The sequence below is a fragment of the Falco biarmicus genome, chromosome 8 (genome assembly GCF_023638135.1).
Source record: "Falco biarmicus isolate bFalBia1 chromosome 8, bFalBia1.pri, whole genome shotgun sequence".
In the NCBI taxonomy this organism is placed as follows: Eukaryota; Metazoa; Chordata; class Aves; order Falconiformes; family Falconidae; genus Falco; species Falco biarmicus.
The window spans coordinates 12,086,514-12,111,935 of NC_079295.1; the positions used below are offsets into that span (position 1 = coordinate 12,086,514).

Consider the following 25,422-nt stretch of genomic DNA (forward strand, 5'->3'; position numbering starts at 1 on the left):
CCCCAAGGTGGTTCAGAGGCAAGCCAACTCCAAACTGAAAGCCATACAGTTGTAGTTGCTCTCTGCAAGGTCTTAGACTATAGTCAACATGAGGCTGGAATATTATCTACCTTCTGGGTTGAGATTGGCTTCTGTCCGGCCATAGGAAGTGTATGTATAGTTGCAAAAGAGAAGTAGCCAATAAAACAAAGCAGATCAGATTCTGCATTACTGAATGTGAGTGAAGCCCTGCTCACTTCAGATTATCGCTTCTGGATTACACCAACTGGATTACACCGACTGGGAAACCAAGTTCCATTCTACCAGCCTCCTTTGAACTTCTGACTGATAAGGCTAGTCAGGCTAGCTATTTTATTTTGATGCTAAAAGTAACCATAAGGCAGAGTGATGCTCAGTAGTAGAAGCAACTGTCTTTGGAAGCCGTTTCACGACAGCTCTTAGCTACTGGGATAAAGCCAAAATTCTAAGCATGCGGCTTACCATGTGACAAAGCTCAGCTTCCCAGGGCCTGCACTTGCTATGACCTTGCTCTGAAGAGCACCCAGCTTAGAATTGGGTGCTCAGTCAATCAACAGTAAAGAAAGTACTTTTCCATGGATTGCAGCTCTGTGGGTAGGCTCTACGTGCTGTTTTCTCTGCTGAAGCTGGATGTTGTCCAGCAACTTACTGCATGACTACAGAGAGGCTGGTAGATACTTGATTTAAGTTTTACCTTAGAAATATTTTGGCCTCTATGTACTCTAAACAGAAAAAAGCGGAATGCAAAATAATGCCCTGACAAAACTGGACGGGCCATTTTAAGCTTTTTTTGGTCATGTAGGGCACATCAAACTCATTTACGTAGTATGTGGGGCACATCTACTAGAGCCAGAATAATTTCTGTCAGAGAACCAACCAAAATTATTCCAAGAAATTTCCAGTTTTTATAGACTTCCCACTGATAGATACAGCACATTAAATATTACCCTATTCTGTACTATACACGAGACATCATTAACTGTATTCTCCATTATTTTAGCTGCTAGTACATCTTAAGCAGCTTTATACCCACTTTTTATAACCATTCCTGATGATATTTTCCTGCCCTTGCACTCACATTGCTACAGACAACCACAGAAGTTGTTTTTTGACTAGAATAATACAACTGTTAACACCAAACTTACACTGTTTAACTACATTCCCATCCTCCCCTCCTTTTTTCTTTTTCCCTGCTTATTACCATTCTTTGCAGGTACAGCTAAAGCAGCTGTTCCCTAAACAGTCAACTCTGTGTTACTGAGACAACATTGCTTTTGTGGAAAGCAGAACATGCGGCTTCCACAGGTGGAGTGAGCTCAATGCCATCGTCTTACTGTCTAAAGAAATGATACTTGTAAGGGTTTGCAGCACATTAAAGGCATTGCCCTGCCACTTTAGTTAGGATTTAGTTCCTAAGGTAGAGCTCCTGGGATCTGCAGAACGTTAGCGGATCATGAGGCTGGATTATCAGGTCATGAGGCTGGAAGATAGGGAAGACTGCTCTTCTGAGGACAGATATTCCCCCGATGAAACAGTTGCTACTGCTTTGCCCCTAGGAGTAGCTATGGTAAAAGACTAGCAACTGAGAGCAGGACAAAGAAGAGAGACAGGTAACATTCTCTACAGTGAGAGGACAGAGAGGAAGGTAGAACGGAGAAATCCTGCTCCACAGCCAGAGGTAATCTAAAAGAAAGAAATAAGCAACTTTTGAAGCTGAGGCAACTGAAGCTCTTCCGGCCAGGTATATGAGAATGCAAAACAATCTGCCTAAAAGAAGCTGGCTGGAGAGAATGGGAGAGAGTTCACATTGTGTTCTTTGACTCTTCTTAAAATACTATACACCTGTCCAACAGCACCAGGGCCGATTTTATGCCAATTGCTACTTCCCCAGCAAAGCTCTCTTACCTGCATGCAGTGTGAGTGAAGGCCTTTAAAGGGAAAAAAAAGGTTCATTTAGGTTCAGGGTTTTTTTCTGGGCAGAGTTGTTTGGTGGCAGTAAGTTACCTGCTTCTGAATGAGCTCTTGACCCTTTTCTGGATGCATTTGCACTAGGTTGAGCTGGGGAGAAACTGACCTCCGGAAAGGGTAAATGTCACGGACGTAGGTCTGCCAGGAAAGAAAACAAGTGTATTTCAAACAAATGTAAGTGTAACAGCATCACTCAACAGAATCAAAAAAAAGGTCTTTTAGCCCTTTCTGAAGCTTCTGGATAGGGGCTTTCAGACAGTGTTTGGCATCATGGAAAAGCATAAACAGAAGAGAAATTTGCTCTTTTCTAAGAAAGCTAGACACTAATGACCTAAGAGCAAGGGACTCCAATCTTCCCCTCTTCTGTCAGACTCCAATCTTTCACCACACACAACTAAACACCCAAGATGTGGTGCCCACAGGACAGAATTCTGTGTGGTTATGGCCTGCTTGTTCTCCTTTAGATAACCCTGATATTTAAAAAGGGGCATAATGGAAAGAACAAAGTCATCTGAACCTGACCTTTGTCTTACCTTGTTGTAATGAATAAGATTCCATCGCTTATCCATTAAAAAGTAATGCGAAGACTGCGTTTCAGGTATGTTAAAAAACTCCAAGCACTCCTGAAAAGGAAGGAAGGAAAACACCCTGTTACTTATTAGCTGTCCTGTAGAAAGACCACAACATCTAAAAGAAGAATATCCAGCTAATAATGCACAAAGGCACAAACCTGCAAGCCTCAGACAGGCTGTTACACAGTTCTGGCATTGATTCTTACTTTCTTTCTTTAAGTACATGAATATGTTTGTGATAATCAAGCCATGCTGATATCACAGTCCTGAAGACTGATGTTACTGAATTTTGATGTCTTCATAATCACACATATTTGTCTGGCTATATGAGCCATATGGGTATTGCAGCTTCCATTCCCATACTATGTATTTAGCAAGCTTTAGTGATAATTGTTGCACAGACGCACTGAAGTTCCAGTCCTTCAAAGTACTGAGATGTGTGATTCCCACCAGCTGGACAAACTGAAGGCTTTTACAAATCTGTTTCCTATGTGGCTCAGTTAAGGCCATCCAGGAAGTTTTTGGCAGAAGGGGGAACTGACCTTACATCTCCTAGATCCCAAGATATCATCATAGCTACTGAACTCTCATTTCCATGATCATTCTGTTGCCTTTAGTGTTGAAAAAGCCAAACTTTTAAACGATTTATCTATTTATCCAAAGCATAATATACAGCAAATATCCAATAAGCTGCAATGTCTTCAAATATAGTTGCATTTGTAGGGTTCTGGCTGTCTGTGAGGTCAGGGCATTTCTGTTATCCTTTAATACAGTGTCCTGTTTATTGCAACCAAGCTGTCCTCACAGGGAGGCAGAAATGCCTGTCAGCAAAACTTCCCAACACGAAACAGGGTGATCAAGCAGAATGTGTTGCTGGCGTACAGGTATGGCAGTAAATGTATTATTAAGCAGTTTGTCTGGTTGAGAAACTCATTCTTACCTTCAGAAGAGCCTCAAACTGTGTGTCCTCATGGACTGGTAACTGAGTTGGGATGTCACACTCATTCTGTCCATGCACGACAAGGGTTTTTGTACCTAAAGGAAGAAAAGCAGTTGCAGTCTCCATGGCCTCCTTAATTAGTTCAATTTCAAAAGACTGTCCATGGAGGAGAAGTGATGGTTCAAATTCATTCCTGGGCAGAAAGACAATGCCAGACCTGTCTGGAATCCATTATGTGGTGTTAGCGTAGCCTCACACTTCCATAGTTAATAAGAAATTGATCTGTTTCTGAAGGATGAGCTGGTTTTAGCAGCAACTGTCACTCTGAGGAAGGAACAAACCTAAAAGGTCAAATCTGTTTTTCAGCCAGATATCTCTTGCCTGACTCATGACGGCCTAGGCTAACAGCGTGCTCTTCCTGGGCTCTCTCAAGACTTAAATGAGAGGTTGCAATGCATCAAATCAAACTGAGTCTGAATCGTACAGTCTTATAATGATCACCCTGCCAACCTTTCACAGCCCACCTGGCAAAAAAGCTCTGGCTTGAAAAGACTGTTCTAACTCACTTTCTGTTTGCTTCTTTTAGAGCTCTTGAAGTGGCTATCTGAATCTCAGGGAATTAGAGATGGAATTTACTGACTGCATCCTCAGCTCAAGGAAAACTGACTTAGAATATGCAGCCATTAGTAGCAGGTCTTTTTCTGATCTAGTTCTGATGCATCTCCTTTTCGGTAGACTGGTCGTGAACTTGGAAGTGAAGGAGATTTAAATAATAATTTCTTATACCTGGCATTGAGGCAGTCACCAGCAGCTTTACTTCACATTGTTCCTTCTTCATAGTCTGTTTAAGATCCTTGAAGAAGAGTCCTTCTACATAACCCACCACTTCCCAAAGGAAGGTAAGTGTGGCAGAAATGGCATCCATGCCCCACTCACATGGAGTGCGTACAAAATACATGATCAGTCCTACCTGCAGGTAGTAAGTGAGAGGAATATCAGGTTATACACACTCTTTTAACTGTGCAGAGCATTGTATAAACACAGAACAAGAACATTGTTCTTTTACCTTTCTTCACTCAGAGGGATAAGCTGAAAGTTTATACATACTACAGAACAATCTGCCTGTACTATTCTTCCTTTTTCTAGAGAGGATGAGGTTTGGGGCAAAAAGTACTGTTGTAGCCCAGCCTTAAAAGCTTTTGTAGATGAGGAAAAGGGAGACCCTCTACAGCAAGAGACTCCCTATGCCTTCTGCTGTGTTGCTGCCACATAAACAACTGACAACCAACAGAGGCCTCCTGGAGTAGCATACATCCTGTCTGTTTCATCTCCTAACTGCAGCAAATGCATTTTCCACAATCTTCAAGGAAGCTGCTAGATTTGCTCCAACAGGACTATCCAAGAGGAAAGCAATGTCTGAATCAAAATTAAGGAAAATAATACAAGGTTTCTGGCACTGGGATCCTTCTATTAGTCCACAACTCACTGTCTGTGGTTCAATTCAGAAATACATGACAGACTGCTTAGGGGTTTAATAAAAAATTAAGGGTTCCTTTTCCTCTCCCTAAAAGGACTCAAAGGCTGGTGTGTAAGCCTGGTGACTTGCACCTGCAGCCAGAAGAAGATATGAGCTATATAGGAAAAGTTGAGAGCATTTATTTCCTTGCAAATAGGAGATTAACTTTAAGGATGCATGCAGGCAGAGGTGAGATTCTGGGCTGCACAGCGGACCCACAAGCTACTCACCAAGTAGTTAAAGAGGATATGAGATGTCTGGGCAGGGAAGTCTCCAATGTTCAGCAGAAGCTTCCTTAACATATACATCAGCTCATCCTGGAAAAAGAGCAATTATTTTTTCTTCCTATCACAAAACAGAGAATGTATTTCTCCCTTTTGTCTTCTCTGGCTTTGTTTCTTCCTATTTTTCCATACTCCCTTGCTCAGCTCTGTCTCTCAGTGCATGAAGTAGAATTATATGCTTGTGATGGCTCCCACATTTCCCCAGATAAGGCTCAGAGAACAGCAGCCCAGTCAGTGTATTTCTTTTTTATCTCAGAGAGGCCAATATCTCCTACTGCAATTTGTACTCACTGTAGCATCCTGATTCTACACTTCTCTCTCTGTGATAATCCCCCGTGTTGCTTATCACAACAAATGACTACCTAAATGACCTGTGAAATCTAGTTCAGCTCAATTCAATAGCTTGTGGCTGCTGGGAAGGAGGTGCAGGCAGAATCTAACTTTTCTTCCTTTAGAGGCTGCCTGCTATAAATGTAGGCTAATACATTTCTTGTGGTGGGAAGGGGTTGTAGAGGAGAAAGAATCTCACTAATGGCTAAGGACTGACAGATTGTATCTAAAATGTCTTCTATGGCCCTCATCCTCTTAATGCACAGCAGATTTGAGCTAGTGTTACAGGCATGAAATATGGATAGGACAACTGATGCCAGTGATCTTATCTGCTGAAAGCTTCCAAGGAAATACACATCTTCTCTATGTTCTCTACTTGTGGTTGTAGTAGGTCTATGAAGAGATGGTAGAACAGCAGACTATGATATCTCTGAGGCTACACAGCATATAGCTTCCTTCTCAAAGATACTCAACAAACAGAAACAACCCTCTAAACTGAAATAGAAGCTTTGGGAACTGTGGCTGAGATGTCTCAGGAACAGCAAGGCCACTGAGACCTGATTGCTCAAGGAACCAAAAAGCAGCCTTTCCTGCCCTTTCTCTAAGCTTAACATTCATTTTTTAGTCAATTCTTAGGTGGTGTCTTGGAAGTTGAGGACAGTGATATTTCTGATATCGTACACCAAGTCCACAGTTGAGAAAGTGGTATGGAGAGTCTCATTACCTTTCTTCCGTAAAGCTTAGCCACGGCACTAGAAAGTGCTCTAAATAAGCCAGGGAAAGAAGAGGCCACCCCCGTCTTTCCAAGAAAGCTGAACAGTGGCATGGGTGGAGGCAACATTGCCTACGTTAGATAGTGTTGTGTTTTGCCAGACAGCTGTTCAAAGCTTGGATTAGAGCAAGTCAGATCCTTAGTGGCGGTAAATCAGCTGTGTCCCATTCACAGTAGAGGGCAAAGATTGAGGCCAAGTGATGATATGGCCTAAAAGACTTTGAGCTACATTATAACAGCAAATGTTTTCCTCCAGCGATGCCCACAGAGTGATTCTGCTTGCAGCTGTGCTCCCTGCTCTAAGCAATACATAACACCCACTGGGGAGAGGAAGAGTTTACCTGTCGGTTGCTGATTGTGAGCTTCTCAAGGAAATGGCGCAGAACTGTAGAGGGGTCTTCAATTAAGCAGTTCCACAGGACCTGCTGAGCAACAGCACTTACTGTAAAAGAGAAAACAAGGTCAGAACCATCTCCCTTGGAAAAGCCTCGAACTGGTACACTTAGACGCAAATGTTTTGAACTCTCTACGGCAATTGCCATGTTTTGTACAGAAACACACAGGCGCCTCTGATGTGCTAGGATTCCTGGTCACCAGTGCAGTCATCTCAAGCAATAATGACAGGTCTAATATTTGAACCTTCCCTAACTACTGGTGATATGATGGGAAGCACTTTACCACTGTAGTCAGAGGAATAATAAAGAAATAACTATTTGGATTCACAACTCCAGATGGAGAAATCTGGCAATTAAAAAACATAAATACATGTACTTTTTTGTTCATACATCATGGTGATTCATTGATTTTGTCTGGTATTGGTGAACAGTGTAAGATAGCAGGGAATTATGTTGATGATCAACTCCCCAGTGTGAAATTAATTGCAATCCTGTGAAGATTAGTAACAACAGAGAATTACTCATTATTTTGTCTTCAGTATTCAGTTCCCGATCACAAAATGACAACTACACTATTTAGGTAGCTGACTACATCCACTGAAAACAGAATATAAAATGTTACAGAAAGTTAAATGTGCAATCAACTGACATGATGACTGATGAGAAAGGAAGGAAGGGCAACAATCCACTTCCACCATCTACAAACATTTTAGAGAAAAAAATACAAAACCCCGCATTATTACTTTACGAATACATCACAGAACATAACCAAAAAGTTCAAGCTGTATATAGGTGGCTTTCCATGTCATAGGATCAAATAAATGCTCATGGGAGTAGACCTCTGAAGGTCTCTAGTCCAAGCCCTGCTTAGAGCAGAACTGCCACCTACACCAGGTTATGCCAACCATGGCTTTGACTAGCCAAGGCTTGATAACTGCTGTGGACAACCAAGCAATGGAAATTGCACTATGCTCCTGGCTATGAAGTCACTTACCAATTTCTAACCTGAACTTCCCAAGTTGTAACCTCTAGGTCAGAGTTCCTCTAACTCACTGTTTCCTTTTCATCACAGCAAACAAGTCCAGCTTCTGCAACCACTCCTCACAAAACACCTGTTTTAGGCCACTTGCCATCCTGGGATCCCCTCACTAGACCCTTTTCACTTCTCAATATTTTGAATCGATGGCTTTTTTAGGGCCCCAAAAGATCAAAAAACTCTCAAAACAAAACACAAATTGTGAAGAAAAAAAAATAAAAAGGAAAACCCCTACAAATTCACATTTCTGTTGTGAATCTACTTCCAAATAGTTTGTGAGGATTTAATAGATTATTCATTAATACTCATAACAACATGCGGTGCGTAATACTTCTAGGAAACACGAACTGTGAGCAAATACATTGTGACTGTGTTACACCTCTTTTCCACTTTAGTTATGGCACCTAACAAATGTAAGCCATTGTTCAAAGTCCTCACAGGTTCCACCACCCTTGAGCCAGAACCCCTTGAAGTTTAATCTAGGGCAGTACCAGCTACTCCATCCTCCCGAACTTCTCCATCTTCCATCAAATGGACAATGGGGAGCACTGCTGCACAGATGCATGCTGGAAACACAGCTTGAGGTGGTTGTGGCACATGATGGTTTGGAGTATGCTCTGTAGTGTGTTCTTCATCTGGAGCAGTAAGAAGAGTAGAAGGTGAGTGTTAGTGAATAAGCTCTGGTATTATCCAGGCAGGTTAGATAAACATTTATATTAGGTTCTGTACAAACAGAACAAAAAATGATAGGCTGGCTGATCGCTGTGCAAGCACAGCAGGTTTACTGCTCTCTACCCAAGAAGAAACTGAGCCTCCAGCCAACTTCTTGATCAAGAATTTTCATTGTAAATATATGTTTTTTCCATTTCCATTTCTTTTCTTGTAGGGAACCCATTTTCTTTTTGATGAAATCCCATTTCATTACCATTTTAAAGCTAGAATGCTTTCGATGGCACTACTGTCTAAATGAAAGATGAAGACATTGTGACAGCAGGGGTGACTAAGGTAATGCAGGGCAGTAATTCATTATAAACTGGCTCAAGCCTGGGAATACATTCAGCAAAAGGAAATGCCACCAGCTTTATGGTTCAACAGGAAAGGCTTCCAGTGACTGAAATCTCAGGAAAGGACACTTCAAAGTGAAGTCAACCCACCTTCTGCACTGACTGCTGACCGCACTGACCAGACAGAGCCACGGCGGAAAGAATAGTTCCTATGAGATGTACTGGAGGTGCAGGAAGGACTCACAGAGAGACGGCGGGAGGCCAGGTTGGCAACTTCTTCTACTGACAAAGAGAATGGGAAATGTCAATCCAGGTCCAACTGACAGACTTTAGGGAACTTTCTGGAGGACAGCACTTACAACCAAATTGGAACATTGAAAATTCAAGTCAGGTGACACTCAAAAGGCACAATTTAAAATCTGTAAAGATTGGTCAGATAAGTAATTTGCTCATGCTTTGGGAACCAGCAGAGCACTGCTCCATAACAATGCTTTGGTGAGTCACATTGTAACTGAGTCAGCTCTGTACTTCTTTTCATCTACATCCTGTTCACAGATTTCTGCTCACAGATTTCCCAGTGTATGTTTAGACCTGAACATCACTGTACTCACCTAATGCACATACCTTGGAATGCCTTTAATGACAGCTTTGTGCTGCTAGCCTGGACCAGTGAAAATCCTCACCCAAAGACTAAGCTTTTCATGAATCACATCACATAACTTTGGCTGTCTGGAAGTTTGGTACTGAGGTTGAGTGGGTCATCTAGACTCTCCCACTAGCCACCACAAAGGTAGAAAACTCCAGGGTCAATTCAGTCTATCCTAAGCTATGTGTCTTAAGACAGATCCTCCCATACTTTAATTATTAAACAGTTAAAGTTAGAAAAGGCAAACTTCATTCCTAGTGTCACAAATTCAATCCTGCAAGATGCTGGGAGCTTTGAGATGTTACATGCAGGCAAGATCCACCGAAGTTGGGGGAGAAAAGGTAAGGGGCTTCAGGTCACACTGTGAGCACTCAATATGTCCAAGGTTTTGTGGTTTTCTTGCACAAATTTTTAATTACACTTTTTCTCGATGACTTGGACTCTTCAACAAATGGATGTGGTTGTGACTTTCCTAACACTAACAATCTATGTTCCTGGACATCACACCCCTAAGCAGTGCTCTATGTTGGTGGCAGGTGCTCTCAGATTCCTGGAATGCCATTGCTGGCCCTGGAGCACACCTTCTTCTTCCTGCTCTGAGCTGGGTGTGCAAGTTGGCTCATAGCAGGCCTCCTGTGTGATGGGGATGGCAGTGATGAGACTGGCTTCCCGGCCCAGGCGTTTCTTCTCTTCCTCCTGCTGCAGGTTCTTCAAGATGTGCTCAGCTCGCTGATGGGAACGTGACACAGCTCTGGCTGAAAATGACTTCTGTCAGGAAGAAAAGAGAAGAAACACAGCCTGAAGCTGTTAGTTAAGATGCACGCATCCTGCATTTTCTGCCAGAGACCTCAGTGACATTCAGCAACTCAGTTTCAAAATGCAAATCAGACTAGTGCTAGCTGAACAGAGGTTCACCAGGAGACTTCTCTTGCAGTTATGTCTACAACAAGCTTTGGTGCAGACTTCTCCCAAGAGATGCCACAGAGAAAACTGTCTGTCAAGTAGTTCAAGTGAACTAATGTTCTTTTGGGGAGAGAACAGCTGTGTGCTCCTAAGATCTGAGTTACTGCTCACACAGGGATATGATATGCAGTACAGTACCTCAGTGAGCAAACAGAAAAGCCTTATGCCCATGCAGAAAATTCTGTGTGCCCTACACGCACTATGTACAAGATTTTTCCCAGCTGAGGATGACAAGAAAACTCAGTTAGTCCACATCTTTTTGCTTAACTTCCCCCATGCTGCTACAGAGAAAAAACAGTGCTTACTCTCACAATGTCTGCTTACCGACTGATCTTCATTTATAGGATCTTGCACACTCCCACTGCACTGAGGGACCCAGGGTGGATCAAACATTGGCACAGATGGCATTCCCAGGACGGGAGAAGGCAGAGTGAAGTTTATACTTGGAGGAGGGATCTAAACAAAATCATGAAAGACATTTAATTACAGCAGACTATTATTAATGTCAGTACTGCTAATTAAACATGAGCGAAAGTACCCAGGACATTAATTACCTCTGGAATTTTTTCCCAACTCTGTTATCTCACTACACTGTAACACCATGTATGACAAGCATTTTTTTCTTTCTCTGATGTTTTTCCTGACCTGTGTGCCCATTATACTCTCCCCATTTTATACAGGAGTTCTACACATCACCTCCCCCACTAGTGTAACTTACACAACCATTTTTTTCTCTAAACAGATTTTCAGGCAATTTCATGGCAGTGTGTCATTACACATCTATCCCAGAAGGCAAGCTGTAAACAGCAATGTTGTCTTTCACGTGTCCTATCTACCTTAAAGATCTGCTGTGCGCCCTCTTCCATCCTTGGCCAGACTTGATACCTAAATCTCCACAGCGTGTGAAATTTGAGAATGGCATTCAGTCTTTGCACTGTCTCTGGGTGTTGAAATTCGGACATCAGCATGTCAGAAACAGCCTCTGGCACTTTCACAGCACACAGCAGGAACATGGCGGCTGCAGGGAGACAACATCTGATCATCTGTTTTCCTTAAGAATCTGTTTATTTGGCAGAGAAAAACTGCAGCTGTACAAACCCCCACCAAAGCAAACCTAATCTTGGCTCCAGAAATGAGATCAGCAGTCTACCAGGCTTAGCAAAAACCGTACTGCTTCATGAAACCAAGCACGCACGATTCCACCTTTTGGAGCCACACAGCATTACACGTGAAGCTTGGAAAAGCTTCTGGAAAACCTGCTTTTAAAATAAAATACAGCTTTGCTCCTCTCATGAAAAATCTCAGTCATTACTAATTTAAATAAGAAGCATCTCTTGAAGTAACAGGAATAATCAGGTTTGACTTTCAAAGATTCAGCTTCCAAGTGATTTCTGTGATGATTAATATAGACTGGTTTAACAGAAGCTCTGTGTTCCCCTCAGAGCAGGAGACAGTGCCCCCAGGTCTCACCTATCTATTTTCACAGGTAAAACCAAAAAGAAAGGTTCTTAGTCAAATGGGCACCGTGCAATCATCACAAACTGCCTCCAAGAGAAAATGGGGTTGCTACGAATTGCAAGGCAAAGGACCAGGTCATGACGGAAAACAGCACAATAGAAGCTGAGCTGGCCCATAGTCATTTCAGTGGAGCATATTGTAGTATAAACAGACATAGTCAAGCTCCAGACTGATGGAAGCCAATTAATTTAGATGGGTGTCTGAGGGGCACTGAGCACAAAACAAAAGCAGAGAGAGCAGTGTTGCTGTGGGATTTCGGTGGGTGTCAGAGGATCCATGGCTGCTTTGACCAGTTGCTCACCACAGAGCACTGGAGGCAATATCTCTAGATTTGATGGCTGTTTGTCCACAGCAGAAACAGGACATTTGCCATCGTGTTTGCCTCAACACTTATTCAGAAGGTGCCAGGCATGAGAGCAGTGCTGAATGGAGGCCATTTGAACATTGCAGAAAAACAAGGCGGCTCTTTGGCTGCCTGGGTCCTGTCTTGCACTGTGAAGGCTCCCGTCCCTGCTCCAAATCTGTGGGGACCTTCTGTTTCACCAGCTCAGAGAACTTTCTACTCTTTCATCTTTTCAATGTAACTATGTCAAGTCTTTGTAGGACTGATTTTAAAAGTGTGAACTCATAGTCTCGTACTGAGGTAACCAAAAAAAGAAATACAGCCTTGGCAGGGCTCAGTAGATGGTGCTGTTGTACACCAACACACAAGTTCTTCAGCTTGTGGATAGCAACATTATAGGTTTTCAGGTTTTGACCTTGATGAAGGTGATTTATGCTTGGGCTGAAATCACTCTCTACTAAAAAAGCTACTACAGACCCTCAAATCGATTTTAAACCTTCCTTCAGGAATGGGAGATGGAGAAAGAGGTAGCTCAGAGGCTGCTTTGGAGGAGCCGCCAGCTAGCACTCCTCAGGAAAAGTAGCAAAGCTTTGTTCCCTTCCCTGTGAGCCATGGTAAATTTTTGACAAGAAAGAAAGAGTATCCAAAATTATTCCCCCAGAAGGGGACCTGAAGGAGAGAAAAGAGTGCAGTTTCAGGCAGTTTGTTTCTTTTCTTTATTTCGCTCCTTTCTCTTCCTGTCTTGGCCTGGGAAAGACAAAGGTGAAGGGAAGAGCACAGAGAAGACCTGCGGCTGAGGAAGTACACTGTGCACTGGTGGAGAAGATTCAAGCTCATAACAGAAAAATCCTTATTATTAGTTTGCAAGGACATGATCTTACACTTTGTAGTAATAAATTTCAACTCATATCTGGAATTTCTTCTTCAAGGTAATACTCTTACAGGTGTATGATGTTCTAATCTTCTGTCTTAAAGATGACTCCCAACTATGTGTCATCAGCAAATATCATCTGCACAATTTAATACCAAAGGGAAATGGAAAATTTAGATAAATACCACACCGTAAGACTACTTATTGAGCAATGCTGCTGTCTCCATGCAATATGAGAATTTTCCTTTCAACAAAGCAGAGGGGCTATGACAGTTCCACTCTTATCCCTTTTCTCTGTTTTTGTATCAGCCCTCAGCTGGTACTAACAATTTCCATGAGGCAACATACAAAGCACTTGAGTAAACTCTAGATGGACAAAATCACTATTTCCTCTGCCTAGAAATCCAACTAAACACAAATACTAATTTTGATGCTCTCTAATCACGGACCACAACCAGGGTCTGAGAGACTGCCTTCCTGATCCTTCTGACTACCTCTTTTGTACAGAGCCCAAAAACACATGCAGGTCTATGAAAACCAAACAGTTCCCAATAAACCCTTGGTGGCATTCAGACTCTTCCATTACAAAGCTGTCTTGCAAGGTTAGCCATACTAAGTGGTTTTGTTCTCTTACCTGCTGCCCCAGCCATGTGCTCATCCACACTGAGCAACAGCTCCCATGCTGCTGGCTGGATGTCCCCATACATCTCTTCTGTGAGGATAGGAGCTGCCTTGATTAGCAGTGACAAAGGTGCAGGGGAGAGGCTCATTACCTGCAAAAAAACAAGTCATGCCTTACAGCAAACCCTAGTTTTGGTCTGCACATTACCCACTGTTAACTTCTTGTTTCAGCCATTTCAGATAAGGCTTCTTCTGAACATCGCTTTCAGCCTGCACTGAAAGAGCAGTGTTTGCAGCCTAGTTCCTTGAATCATGTACTAGTCACTCATGTCACAAAAACACTGATAAAGAGGATGAAAGGAAAGCCAGACTCTCCCAAGGTGGTGCACAAACAGTGATACAGATCCATGAAAATATCAAGGACTGCCAAGAACAAGTCTGTGAAAAGCCTGTTGCTTCTTCAGGAATACTGAACAAGAAAGAACAGAGAAAATTATTGCTGTAAACTGACAGGTTGTATTTGGACACATATGTGGGGTTTTTTAATTATTATTATTTTTTAATCCCCAGTTTTGATGCATATGTCCCTATAGGAAGCCAGAGATGCAGACTGCAGTTTAATGGAGCTACATGTTTGAAGGATTCTTGACAGGGTTTCCTTAAAGAGGCTTAAATTTAGCATTACTCAGCTGGGGAAAATATGCAGAGCTGAACTGATTCATATTCAGGAACAGTTCTTCACACAGGCTTGGAGATCCATATACATTTTCCTTCTTGTTGCAGTGTAACCTGACATCTATGTATCAGCCTCCCTAACTAGCATACGGCCTGGTCAGTACCTGGTGCCTGATGTATTTCAGCATTCCAGAGTCCTTCTTCCCTTCCAAGTTGATATCGACCACTCTCTTTTTCAGAGAAGGAGTTCTCAAGCATGACTTGTCTGAGCACTGGAAGGAAAAAAAAAAGAAAAAAGAAAAAAAAAAAAGAGTGGACTTCACATTTAGATTTCCTAAAATCTAAAGATTTCACACCTGCCTGAGAGTTGTCCCTAGCAGATTGTCAATGACAGTGATAATGACAAATCCTTTTAATGTTTATTATTCGCAATACCAAGGACTTTTCCCAGAATGCTGGGTTGCCACAGACTTTTCTCCTCAATCAAGTAGCCTGATGATTAACACAGGGGGTCCTCGTTTACCAGAGAGCTCACAAAGCCCCATGGAGCACACAGCCAGGTCTGCATATTGCAGCTACCTCCAGCTTTTCATTCTGCAAGCTGTAAAAAAAGAGGTTCCTCTGGATCCCAGATAAGTGTGGAAATGGTGTCCATGCAGTCAGAGAATGACAACACCTGAAGAATTCCAGAGTATGAAGAACTGGGATGAAAAGTCTACAGTTACATGAAATTCAGAAGTTATCACTCTCCCGCAGTCTCATCTGTACAAACATGGGGCACGTGTTTGTAGGAAACCTTATTGCCTCCCAGCCTCTTTTTTCCTTGCTATTGCTTAAAGGCTTTGATGGTTTGATGGATGATTAAATGTGTATCACTTTGCCTTGCAATTCAAAGCTATAGATGAAACAACACACAGTAATGCACGGAGTTCTTTTGCTGCCTTTCATGAACACTGCCAGCTGCTCATCTCAAGCCTGCCTTCTGTAGGGGAAATGACTGCCTGTCTTCCTCAATAACTGACACACTACTTCTCTGTGTCAAAGGGTTACAGTTTTCAGCGAAGTAGAATCATTAGCTGTTGTTTCATATGCTCTGTGCTTTGTTCCATACAAGTACCCTTCGATTTTCCAACTTGACAGGAAACAATCTGCTGGTTGACAAAGAAATGTTACGAACTTTCTCCTACTCCTTCATTTTCCATTTACAGGGATGGTAACCTCTTTACTCAACTTAAATCTTCATGAGAATTTCGTGAACACTTTTGTTTTCAACATTACTGCAAAGTAGTTCAGTGGCTCTACTATTACAAGTATTCAGAATAACTTAGTCTGTTGTGGTCAAGAACATGAAAGTATTAACCAACTGTTGACATGATTCAGTTGGTACCTGGGTGGGCACTTCACTGAAAGCAGAAATATATTTCCACTGAAGTTAAAGGCACCACTTATATGGCTAAAAAGGCACAATCTTGTTTGAATAACCTGATGAACTAGTCATTACAAATGTGCCACTAAAGAGACTAACATTAAATACTAATGCATATAATTCTTGGAACAGTTCTGAGAGTTTAGTCCTAAAAGGAAGAAATTATGCAAGATTTTAGAGGAATTTCAAGATTGATTCTTACTAACAGATGAGGTGAACCCTGAAAAAAACAGAGATTGGACTCCAGGGGCTGAGAAGTAGCGGCCATTAAAGAACATTAAAATTTAAGTCAGGTTATAAGCTTTTAAACAACCTTATCAGCAACTGAGATTCTTCCCAATCAATACAGATTACGTTCCTTCCAGAATCCTAAATGACTTAATAGTTCTTTTTACAGCACAGCTGCATTTACAAGGGCTGTGTTCATTTTGTAGTGAAAGAACTGTTTGAGTACATTATGCAGTCCTTGAAGGTAATTATGACCTGCCCAGACAAACCCCAAAACATTCTGCTTTTTTTTATCTACTCACTTCCTTTTGTTTTTTGCCTCTTGCCACACTGTTCAACGTGCTGTTCTCTCGCAGAGAGTCCACTGTGTCTCCATACAGGAGTTTGATGGCCCGGACAAGGCGAGCACAGGACCGGCTGTGATGGAGGTAGCAGTGTGGGTGACAGTAGTCAATGTGGGTACATATGAAACTTTGCTGGTTGCATAATAGGATCATAACCTTGGGGGGGAAAAAAAGAAGAGTTACTTATAGAAAGGGAATTACACAGCGAACTGCGTAGGACAGCCTGTGATGGGGACAGTCAAGCTAACTTGCCCACAGCCTAGCTGGGGAGCCGTGAAGCTCAACACAGCTTTTTGAAAAGACATGCGTGTCGGTGCAGAGCTCCGTACTTACAAGTGGTTTACAATCTAGCTAGGCATGGCTAAAGAAACACTAGTATTAACAAGGAAATGAAGAGACAGAGCTGCTGTAGATGTGGATGTTTGGCTGGTGGCAAGAGTAAGGCTGAGGAAAACAGTATTCTCTCAGTTTGCAAAAAGCTGTTGTATCGTCACTCTGAGATGAGGGCTTAGACCAGAAATTGTCAACTACTCAATCATCATTTAAGCTGCAAACCCATCAAGTTTGAGGGTTAGTTTCCTTCAAGGAGTAGGAAAGGAAACATCTCAGTATGCTTTTGAGTAAGCTGTGCCAGTTGTTCTGCATATGCTTCCCTCACTGTGCTTGTGTAGGCCCACCCGGCCTGGCTTTATGTTAGTGGCTCAGTTACTACATCTAGTGGTGTTGCTATATGGAAACAAGGAGCTCTAAAAACCCATCTAAGAAACAGAGTAAATATCTGTGCATTTAGCTATTCTGAACCCTGCTTTGCCACAGTGGCACTGCTATTAGTCCCTAAACTAATTAAAGACAGCCTGAGGTAAGTCAAGACTTCACTGTCTACTCTCTGGTGTAACTCAGAGGGTTTCTTCCCAGAGGAGTGAAGCTCAGTCCAGCAGCTCTTTGTACATCGGGCTTCATGTTACACACAAACCCAGACACTTAGTAGTAGCACTCTGAGGAAAACACACAGGCAGCCCCAAGCCATTCATGCTGTAGGTATAACTGGCCTTTATGAATCCTCTTCTTCATCCTACAACCTAGTGCAGAAATGCTCAGAACTACCAGAAAGAAGCTATCTCACCTTTCCCATCCATTTATGGTCTGTGCAGCTGCAGTCTACTAGCTCTGTCAAGTAAGGCAGCCACTTCACTCTCAACCCTCAAATACTTAGGCTTCTAAAAAGTCAGGAGCTTGATTTAAAACAAGTCTGTGCTGCATATGCAGGATTCTTGTCTTTGCATGCCTGTTCTGGCCTCATGTTATTTTGGGGTCAATCAGGAATAACTCAAGCCAATAGTGTTGTATCAACATGCAAATGGTATAAATCTGATCAGCACTGTATAGCCTCTACCCAGCCTTTGCTCCACTGTTATAACTTGTAGTTACGGTACACTGACACAGAGTGAGGACATCATGCTCTGGGCTGCCATAAGGGACAGGCAGAGGAAATGCTGGTGCCTGTGTAGAAGCAACTGGAGCCAGTGATCCTTTTGAGTGGCTTGCTCATGACCATTAAGTAAAGCAGGTCTTTGTTTTGCCTGTAGTTTGAGTGACCATCCACCCGCACCTTCCTTCCAACAAACAAAAAGAGAAAGTTCTCATGCGATACTGGTACTTGCGTGGCATTAATGGAACGGGTGATTTTTCAAATCTTCCTTTCCTCTATGCAGGCTAATCACATGTAAAGTGAGACAAACATCTCAAGTTCCTTTCAGTTTATACCTCGTATTTATGAGCCCATGCATCCTCCTACATTGAGCAAATGCACCATGACTTATCCTAAGCTGCTAGCTAGGGAGATGCCTTTATCCTCGAGCAACTCATTACCTAGTACACACTCTCATGTCTAACATACTTGGTTTAGCACACTGGAATTTCCAAATGAGATCTAATCATTATGAAGAGCATTAGAGTACTGACAGAGAAGCAGGGTAGTCCAGGGATTGAGGAACTAGCTTGGAAGACATGACATCTAAATTCCCTGGCCTGCCACCCTCTTCCAAAAAAGACAACAATCAAGAACCGCTTCCGACATCACAGTATCAGATTAAGCCTGTTCTTGCCCACACCCTATAGGAACGGGGCAGTTGAGAACAGACTGTATGAAATACTTGCAGGAAAGAGGGGTATATCAACTCATTATTGGCAGTTGTTTTTCCCAAAGGCAACTCGGAAGTTAAAACTCATACATATATGTAGGATACAATCGATCTGTGCACAGGGAGTCAGTCCAACTTTTCTGCAATGCATGTGCACAAGGACACACTGACTGTACTGCACCATCACAGCGTGTCATGCGGCAACAGAGGTAGAGGTGGACAGTCCTTGGACAGCAGTGGATTGAACTGTGTAGACTTGCCCAACTGAGTTTTAGCATGTCTAAATCATAGGTACATAGGAGATGACCAAAATGCATGTCTTAGGCCCTGCATGATCAAACCACATTTGCACTGCTGTACTCCTCATCTGTTTGAGAGTCAAAACTACACAAGGCCCTGTTGTGTTAGACAGTGCGATAGAACGCATCTAATGGAATCAAAGAAAGTGCTCCAAAATATTTTTTTCCCCACAAGATGCATAATTAAGTTTGTTGCCACAGAGTTAATGGAAATAAAAATATATAAAGTGGCTCAAAAAGGGGCTGGAAAAACTCCCTAAGAAAAATATTCTGGTAGTTAGTGAACACAGTGGTCACAACAGAACCTCCAGCTCAAATGCCATTTCCCAGAAGCTGGGAGCCCAGTTTACACTGTAGTCCTTTCTATTAGTCTTCCTGACCTACCCCCGCTACTAGCCATGCTGGAGATACTGAGCTAATGGATTTTTCAGCTGAAGTAACAAGTCTGTCCCTGCACCCCTAGAGAGAAATAGTCCCTTTTTCCTTACAAACTAAATATATGAAATAGATGGAGGAAGCAAGACAAAAACTTCCTGGGTTTAGTCCATTTTAGAAACAGCAAACAGACGATTACCAATGGTTGCAGCTTGTTTACACTTGAGATCCTTGATGCTATATGGAGAAAGCACAGATTGTGATCTGGTTAATGCCAGCACAAAGGTATTCCTACTGAAAATGCCATCCTTGAGAGCACTGCTGGTGACTCATACTTACATGCAGCCACGACATGTTCCGATGATAGTTCTCCTCCGCGCCTGTGTTGCTCAGCACCTCGGGCTCAATGCTAGGCTCACTCGCGCTCCAAGGGCTCCCTTCTTCAAAAGAAAAATACCCAAAAGGTGGTTGTTTTTATTGCTCCCTATGTGCTTTAAGACTAAGGACAGCACTTGTAAGCCAGGCCAGCCTTGTGGGAATGCACCAGAGTACACAGAATATGCCACACTGGAAAGACTGCGTTTGGACGCCCCTCCCCAATCCTTGTACCATGCTGGCTTGACAATTACAAGAACCATTTAGACTTGGCTCACAGGCCATCTTGTCAGTAGCAAATGCTGCTCCCTCCCTGCTTTTTTCTTTAATGGAAGGGGAGAAGGTAAATGAAAAACGTCAGAAAAATTATTTGTACCATTCAGATGCTGCAAATGGTTGGTTTAGTGATCTGCATTGACTGGGCTCTGTGGTTAAAAATGTCAACAAAAATCCAACCAGAAGTGGCATCCAACTGGAAATGCCAATGGGCAACGTCACTGCTAATTGCCCATGGAAACTGCTAATGTCGTGGGGATGAAAGGGGAAAAAAATCCTGATTCTAGCATGCTAGTCCTAAAGAACTCAGGCAAGGGAGATTTCTCCAGGAACTTCACTGATCCCTGTATTTCCTCCAGCTGTTGTATAACCTATAGGCTTCCTATAAAACTAACATTAATGCTGTTAAGAGATGGCTGGGGATGAATTGTGGTTAATCCTTTCTTTCCCTTTTTAAGTGAACTGTGACTTGCCAAAGTCTACAGAACAGGTGATCCCAGTCTCCATGTTAACATATTGAAGCATCTTATGGGCAACATAAAAATGACCATTAAGCCTGGGAGGTTATTTCAGCTCCAAATGTATCCAAACTGTAGGTTTTTGTTAACACCCCTAGCAGAGGGAGCCCCTTTAGTTAAGCTGTAAAGGAGATTTCTCGTGGCAGGATGCGCATTTGGTTTCCATAAGATAAATATATGGTGATTCATCTTTCGAAGACTAAGGAAAGCATCTGCAAGCTGTAAAAATATATGTATATGCCAATATGCAGAAATATAGTATGTAGCATGTACATGTTATGTTCTACATATAGGAATATATATATTACATGTCACACAACATGTCAATGACATCATACCCTACACAGAATATGAAGGGCATGTCTTCACATATATATTTATCTCCTATCTGTTACTATGGACAATAAAATACCATATATGCATATAACCTCATGGATTCATTATATCATACAGTTTAGGGGTGTGTGTATGTGCATATACACACGTGCATATGCTCCCCTAAAGACAGCATGCGTTTGGCTGGCAGGCATCAGCATTCCAAGAGTTCATGCTCTAACACGGAGCTCTCGATTGACAACCTGTGCACGGAGCCAACGCTGCACCCGGGATTTGAACCATGTTCCTCCCAGGTACTAGTTCAGGCAGTCCCTATGAAGAAGCCTAGGTTTTTCCTAGCCTGCTGGGATGGGGGTCTCTCATCATTTCTAGCTCTGCTGCAATCACATCGAGAGTTTAGGTCCTGCCTACTGTCCCCTCCCTTTCCACCCACTCGTCTAAGTTACCTATATCAGTGACAGTGTCCCTGCTGTGGGACAGCTGCAGCTCCTCATTCTCAGACTCTGAGTCCTGCCGTGATAACTTGGTGCTCTTTAGGCTGCCGGCCCGGCGAATGCTGGAAAGGGAACCCCCCTTCTTCACCCGGAAACTGCGGGTTCCTTTAATCTGGAGCAAGCGGGAGCCTCCTATCCTGATCTTCCTGCTGGGAACTGTATTAAAAGAATAAAAAAGGACTTTTTTCCCCTTAATTTTTCCCCATTTAAAAAAGAAAGATATCCTGGCCCTCCCCTCCCTCCCGACCCGCTGCTGCCAGCCTGTATTGCAGCGTCTTTTTCTTCTACCAAGGAATGTGGGGCCAGAGCCTCCCTTCCAAAGCCACCGCCAATGCAGCTCTGTCAATCAGGCAGTAAAGATGCTTTACGGAAATGTGTTCAGCACCTCATTTCCTGGAGACCTGGTACGTCACCTCAGGCCTTGTCTGTATTTGGAACTAGCCCTCGTTCAACCACTAGCAAGTAGAGTCAGCTGTTCTAATAGAAACCCAAAATATGGACAAAGAAAACCTACGATTTACACCAATTTGAATCAATTCCCGACAGGAAACAGGATCTGCCCAAAGGATGTAAATTGCAGTTTTCTTTGCCAGCCCCTGGGGTTTACATTAGTGCAGAATCACCTCTTGCTAGGGATAGATGGCTGAATCCCAAGCATGAACAAGGCACCGTGGACAAACCTATTTTCCTGTGGGCCTGGGTTCTGTAAACCTCACTGAGCTCTGCAGTAGGATCAATTATTTATTCATACAGCACGTGTGACTGCAGAAGAGTAGTCTGCTTCATGAGGTTAGCACGCAAGACTTCTTTGAAGTAAGATTTGCATAAATCCGTGTCTCTGCATGTTACTCTTCGTCATTAGAATGCTTTAGAGGAAACGGGAGCACGTAGATCCTCTCCTTCAGACAAATCAGTAGCTTTCAGGCATTAACAACATCCATTGACACTCTGCATTTTTGATAAGCACAGACATGAAATGGTTCAATGTTCAAAGCACCAACCGTTTGCACTTTCATTCTCCTTTTAGTTCAAAGGCAGTACATGGCAGAATGTCAGTCCAAATGTTGCAACACTCAGTCATTTTACTGCAGATCTAATCAGGCAAGGCCATGTGTGATCGATTACCTTTTGGTGTGTTGTTGAGAATGAACAGGATACAGCTTTTTGGATACCACGGGAAAGCAAAATACTTTAATAGAATTGTGGTTTGGCTTCAGGAAAAATCAAACACACCTTTACTCCTGAGAGTGCCCCTAATTCCTCCAGAACCAAATTCCCACTCCCATTTCCAGTGGCTAATGTCCTGGCCGAAGACAGGTGGATAGCTTTTGAGAGCTACTCCTCAGTCCTCGTGAATGAGCTGGGCAAATCACTGCTGAGTGACCAGAGAATCTCCCTCCAAGTGACCACGCTGAGTTCCTTAGCAATCTCTACTGCTTGAATTCTGTTCAGATTAGCCTCAATACAGTGGCTCAGTTCCCCTGAACACCAAACCACTTAAACACTTGTAACTGCATTGCATGAAGTCTGCAGAACCCCATTTTAGCACACAAATACTATATATGATCCTCTGAGAGCTTGCCTCTACCTAGCTTTAGTGTCTGTATTTCAGACCTACCTGGAGCAGATTCTATACAGTAAACTCGTAGCTTTTGGATACCTGTTAAGCCACACCTGGGGTAAGCAATGAGAGCAAAGTTTTTAACACTCCGGAAAAAATGAAAGGAAACAGATTAGTACTTATTAAAGAGGTTGAGGTAAAGAAACCTGTCACTGCAGGCAAGAAAAATTTAGTTACATTCATACAGCATTTTCTTATCTAGAAGAGTGCAGATTATGAAAGATGCCTCAGCATTGGTTATGTTTGGCCCAGGCGGATCCCCAGAAGAATATGCTGTGGCCAGAGACAAGAACATCATTATTGTAATTTTAAATATAACATTATCTTGCATTTATTTACCTTCCAAAATACTGCAAATATATTTTTCCTAGAGTATATTAGTATATTAGGATTCAGCCTTCCTACCAGAATCACTCTTCCCGTCTCTAAAATGCATTAAAGAGGCAATTTTAGTAAAGGAATACTACATGACAGCTTAGGGAAAAGGGAGAGTGGGGAAAAAAAAAATCAAGCTCAAACTGCAGGGAAAATGTATTTTGACAGAGACAAGGATGTAGAAAGCTAATACTGTCTTTGCAAAAATAACTCAATTCTGCACGATGCCTGTAGCACAACAACACATGAAGGAAAACCTAAGTCAGCATTGTCTCTAATAAAAATAGGACAATTAGAGACCAGCATTTTCCAGCAGGACTGTATGCTTGTAGGCACTCTCCCACTCAGGTAACATCCCAGTGGATGGGACTGCTGCCCGAGAGGCTGAAAAGTTGTTTCAAGTAATCGACACAACTACCTTCAAAAAAACCCAAGCCCCAAACAAAGTTTTTCCTCATCTAAATAGTTAGAGACATCTTATCCTACTGATCTTAGACTGTCAGACAGACCATAAGGCTGTGCGCTTCTCTGGGCTGCCAATATACCAAGGGTACAAAAAATGGGGTTGAGCATGAGTTTATCCAGCTTTCTCAGGTGGATACCTCGCTGTCTTCATGGGCTGTCTCACCTGACACAATCTCGGAGGCAGTTTTACACCATGTGAGTCTTGGATGCAGTTCTGATATTTTCTCCAGTAATTGTGGCAGGGTCACAGCTGAAGACAATGCAAACTTTATCCAAATCCCCCTGAAGTCAGTAAAAGCTCCTCTGAATCATTAATACACATTACAGTTCCTAGAGGATAACCAGCCACAGACTCTATCCTTTTCAAATGATCATCAAACATTTATCCTTTTCAAGCAATCATCAAAATTATCATTCAAACATCCACACCTTTATATGGCTATTATGAGACAGAATTTAAACAGTTCTACAAGACTTTTTAGAGGGAGAATCATTTACAGGTAACTGCCTAGCAGTTTAGCCACTAATTGCAAATACGCACGATGACTGTCTATTGTATTGCAACACTTGTACCATCAGATAGTATGTGAGTTTTGCATGAGATGGCTCAAAAATGGAAACAATCTGCTGTTCTCAGCAAACACAGTGAGCTTGAGGTTTGCTTGTACAGTATACAATATGTTGGTAACAATAATCTGCTAGCCATCAAAAGCCACACATGTGTGTGTTTTTCATGTGGTAGCAAAGAATTCAAGAGATCAAGTGATCAACCACTAATTCTGTGAGATGCCATGACTTCCAAACCAGTACAAATTTTCACAGAAAGATCACAGTCTTCCCTCTGTGGTTTCCCCAAAACTAAAAACTGTAATCAGAATAAAAACCAATCAAGAACACTTTTGATCTTTATTTTTAAAGTGAATCAAATAGTGATGCTTCTCTCAGCATCTCACTGAGAGACAGTTTGAATCAAGGCATCCTCCTTTTTAGAAATCTTGCAATGCTCTCAATCGGTTTCAGTCATAGCAGTGTTTCGTAAAATTTAACATCTTTGCTTCTCACATTTATTATATTGAACCCAGAAGGCCAGAAGCATCTCAGAAATGATTCAAAGCCACGTGACTCCATGGCCGCCTGCTTTTTAACACAGTCTATGCAAATGAAAACATAAAATCAAGCGCCACTTCACAAGCCCTGAGAATACAAAAGCCTCATTGTGCTGACAAACCTTTTTTCTCCTCGAAACCAGCCTCAGATTTGAGGGTGTGGCTGCTGCTGTGCAGGGAATCCTTTGAATCTTCATTTTCATCCAGAACCCCAGCAAAGCTGATCTTTCTTTCATACCTGTGCCGATCCATCTCAGGGTCCAGACGCAGCCTGCAGCTCTCCAGATCCTGTATCAGAATGTAGAGACCACACAGATGTGCGAGCGGTATGAGCCCCCATGCTTTCCACTGCAACCACAGAAGCTTCAGGAAGAACCGCTTTAGATGGGAATTTATTTCTACCACACAGTTCTCCATCTACCCTGACATTTTCTAATCCAGCTATTCTTTGAGCTTGCAGCGCACTGAGCCATGCTATCAGGATGGAAGAATTAAGAGGTGTTAACACACGGGCCTGGTGAACAATGCTGAGTGAATTGGCACCCTGTCTGCAAGTTCACAAGAGGGAAAA

General features: G+C 42.5%; 1 protein-coding gene across 1 annotated transcript in view; it reads right to left on the bottom strand.

Annotated features, from left to right (window-relative positions):
* The window catches only part of UNC80 (unc-80 homolog, NALCN channel complex subunit), a 129,844-nt gene that overhangs the window by 40,647 nt on the left and 63,775 nt on the right, over positions 1-25,422 (bottom strand). The window contains exons 26-42 of the mRNA XM_056348450.1: positions 24,974-25,139; positions 21,237-21,440; positions 19,625-19,725; positions 16,429-16,626; positions 14,637-14,744; positions 13,811-13,949; positions 11,281-11,462; positions 10,769-10,900; positions 10,063-10,249; positions 8,986-9,117; positions 8,323-8,466; positions 6,742-6,842; positions 5,245-5,331; positions 4,285-4,468; positions 3,499-3,593; positions 2,520-2,609; positions 2,023-2,124 (exon numbers count right to left, since the gene is read on the bottom strand). Coding sequence (XP_056204425.1) covers positions 2,023-2,124; positions 2,520-2,609; positions 3,499-3,593; positions 4,285-4,468; positions 5,245-5,331; positions 6,742-6,842; positions 8,323-8,466; positions 8,986-9,117; positions 10,063-10,249; positions 10,769-10,900; positions 11,281-11,462; positions 13,811-13,949; positions 14,637-14,744; positions 16,429-16,626; positions 19,625-19,725; positions 21,237-21,440; positions 24,974-25,139 — 2,352 coding nt within the window. The remainder of the gene's footprint in view (positions 1-2,022; positions 2,125-2,519; positions 2,610-3,498; positions 3,594-4,284; positions 4,469-5,244; positions 5,332-6,741; positions 6,843-8,322; positions 8,467-8,985; positions 9,118-10,062; positions 10,250-10,768; positions 10,901-11,280; positions 11,463-13,810; positions 13,950-14,636; positions 14,745-16,428; positions 16,627-19,624; positions 19,726-21,236; positions 21,441-24,973; positions 25,140-25,422) is intronic.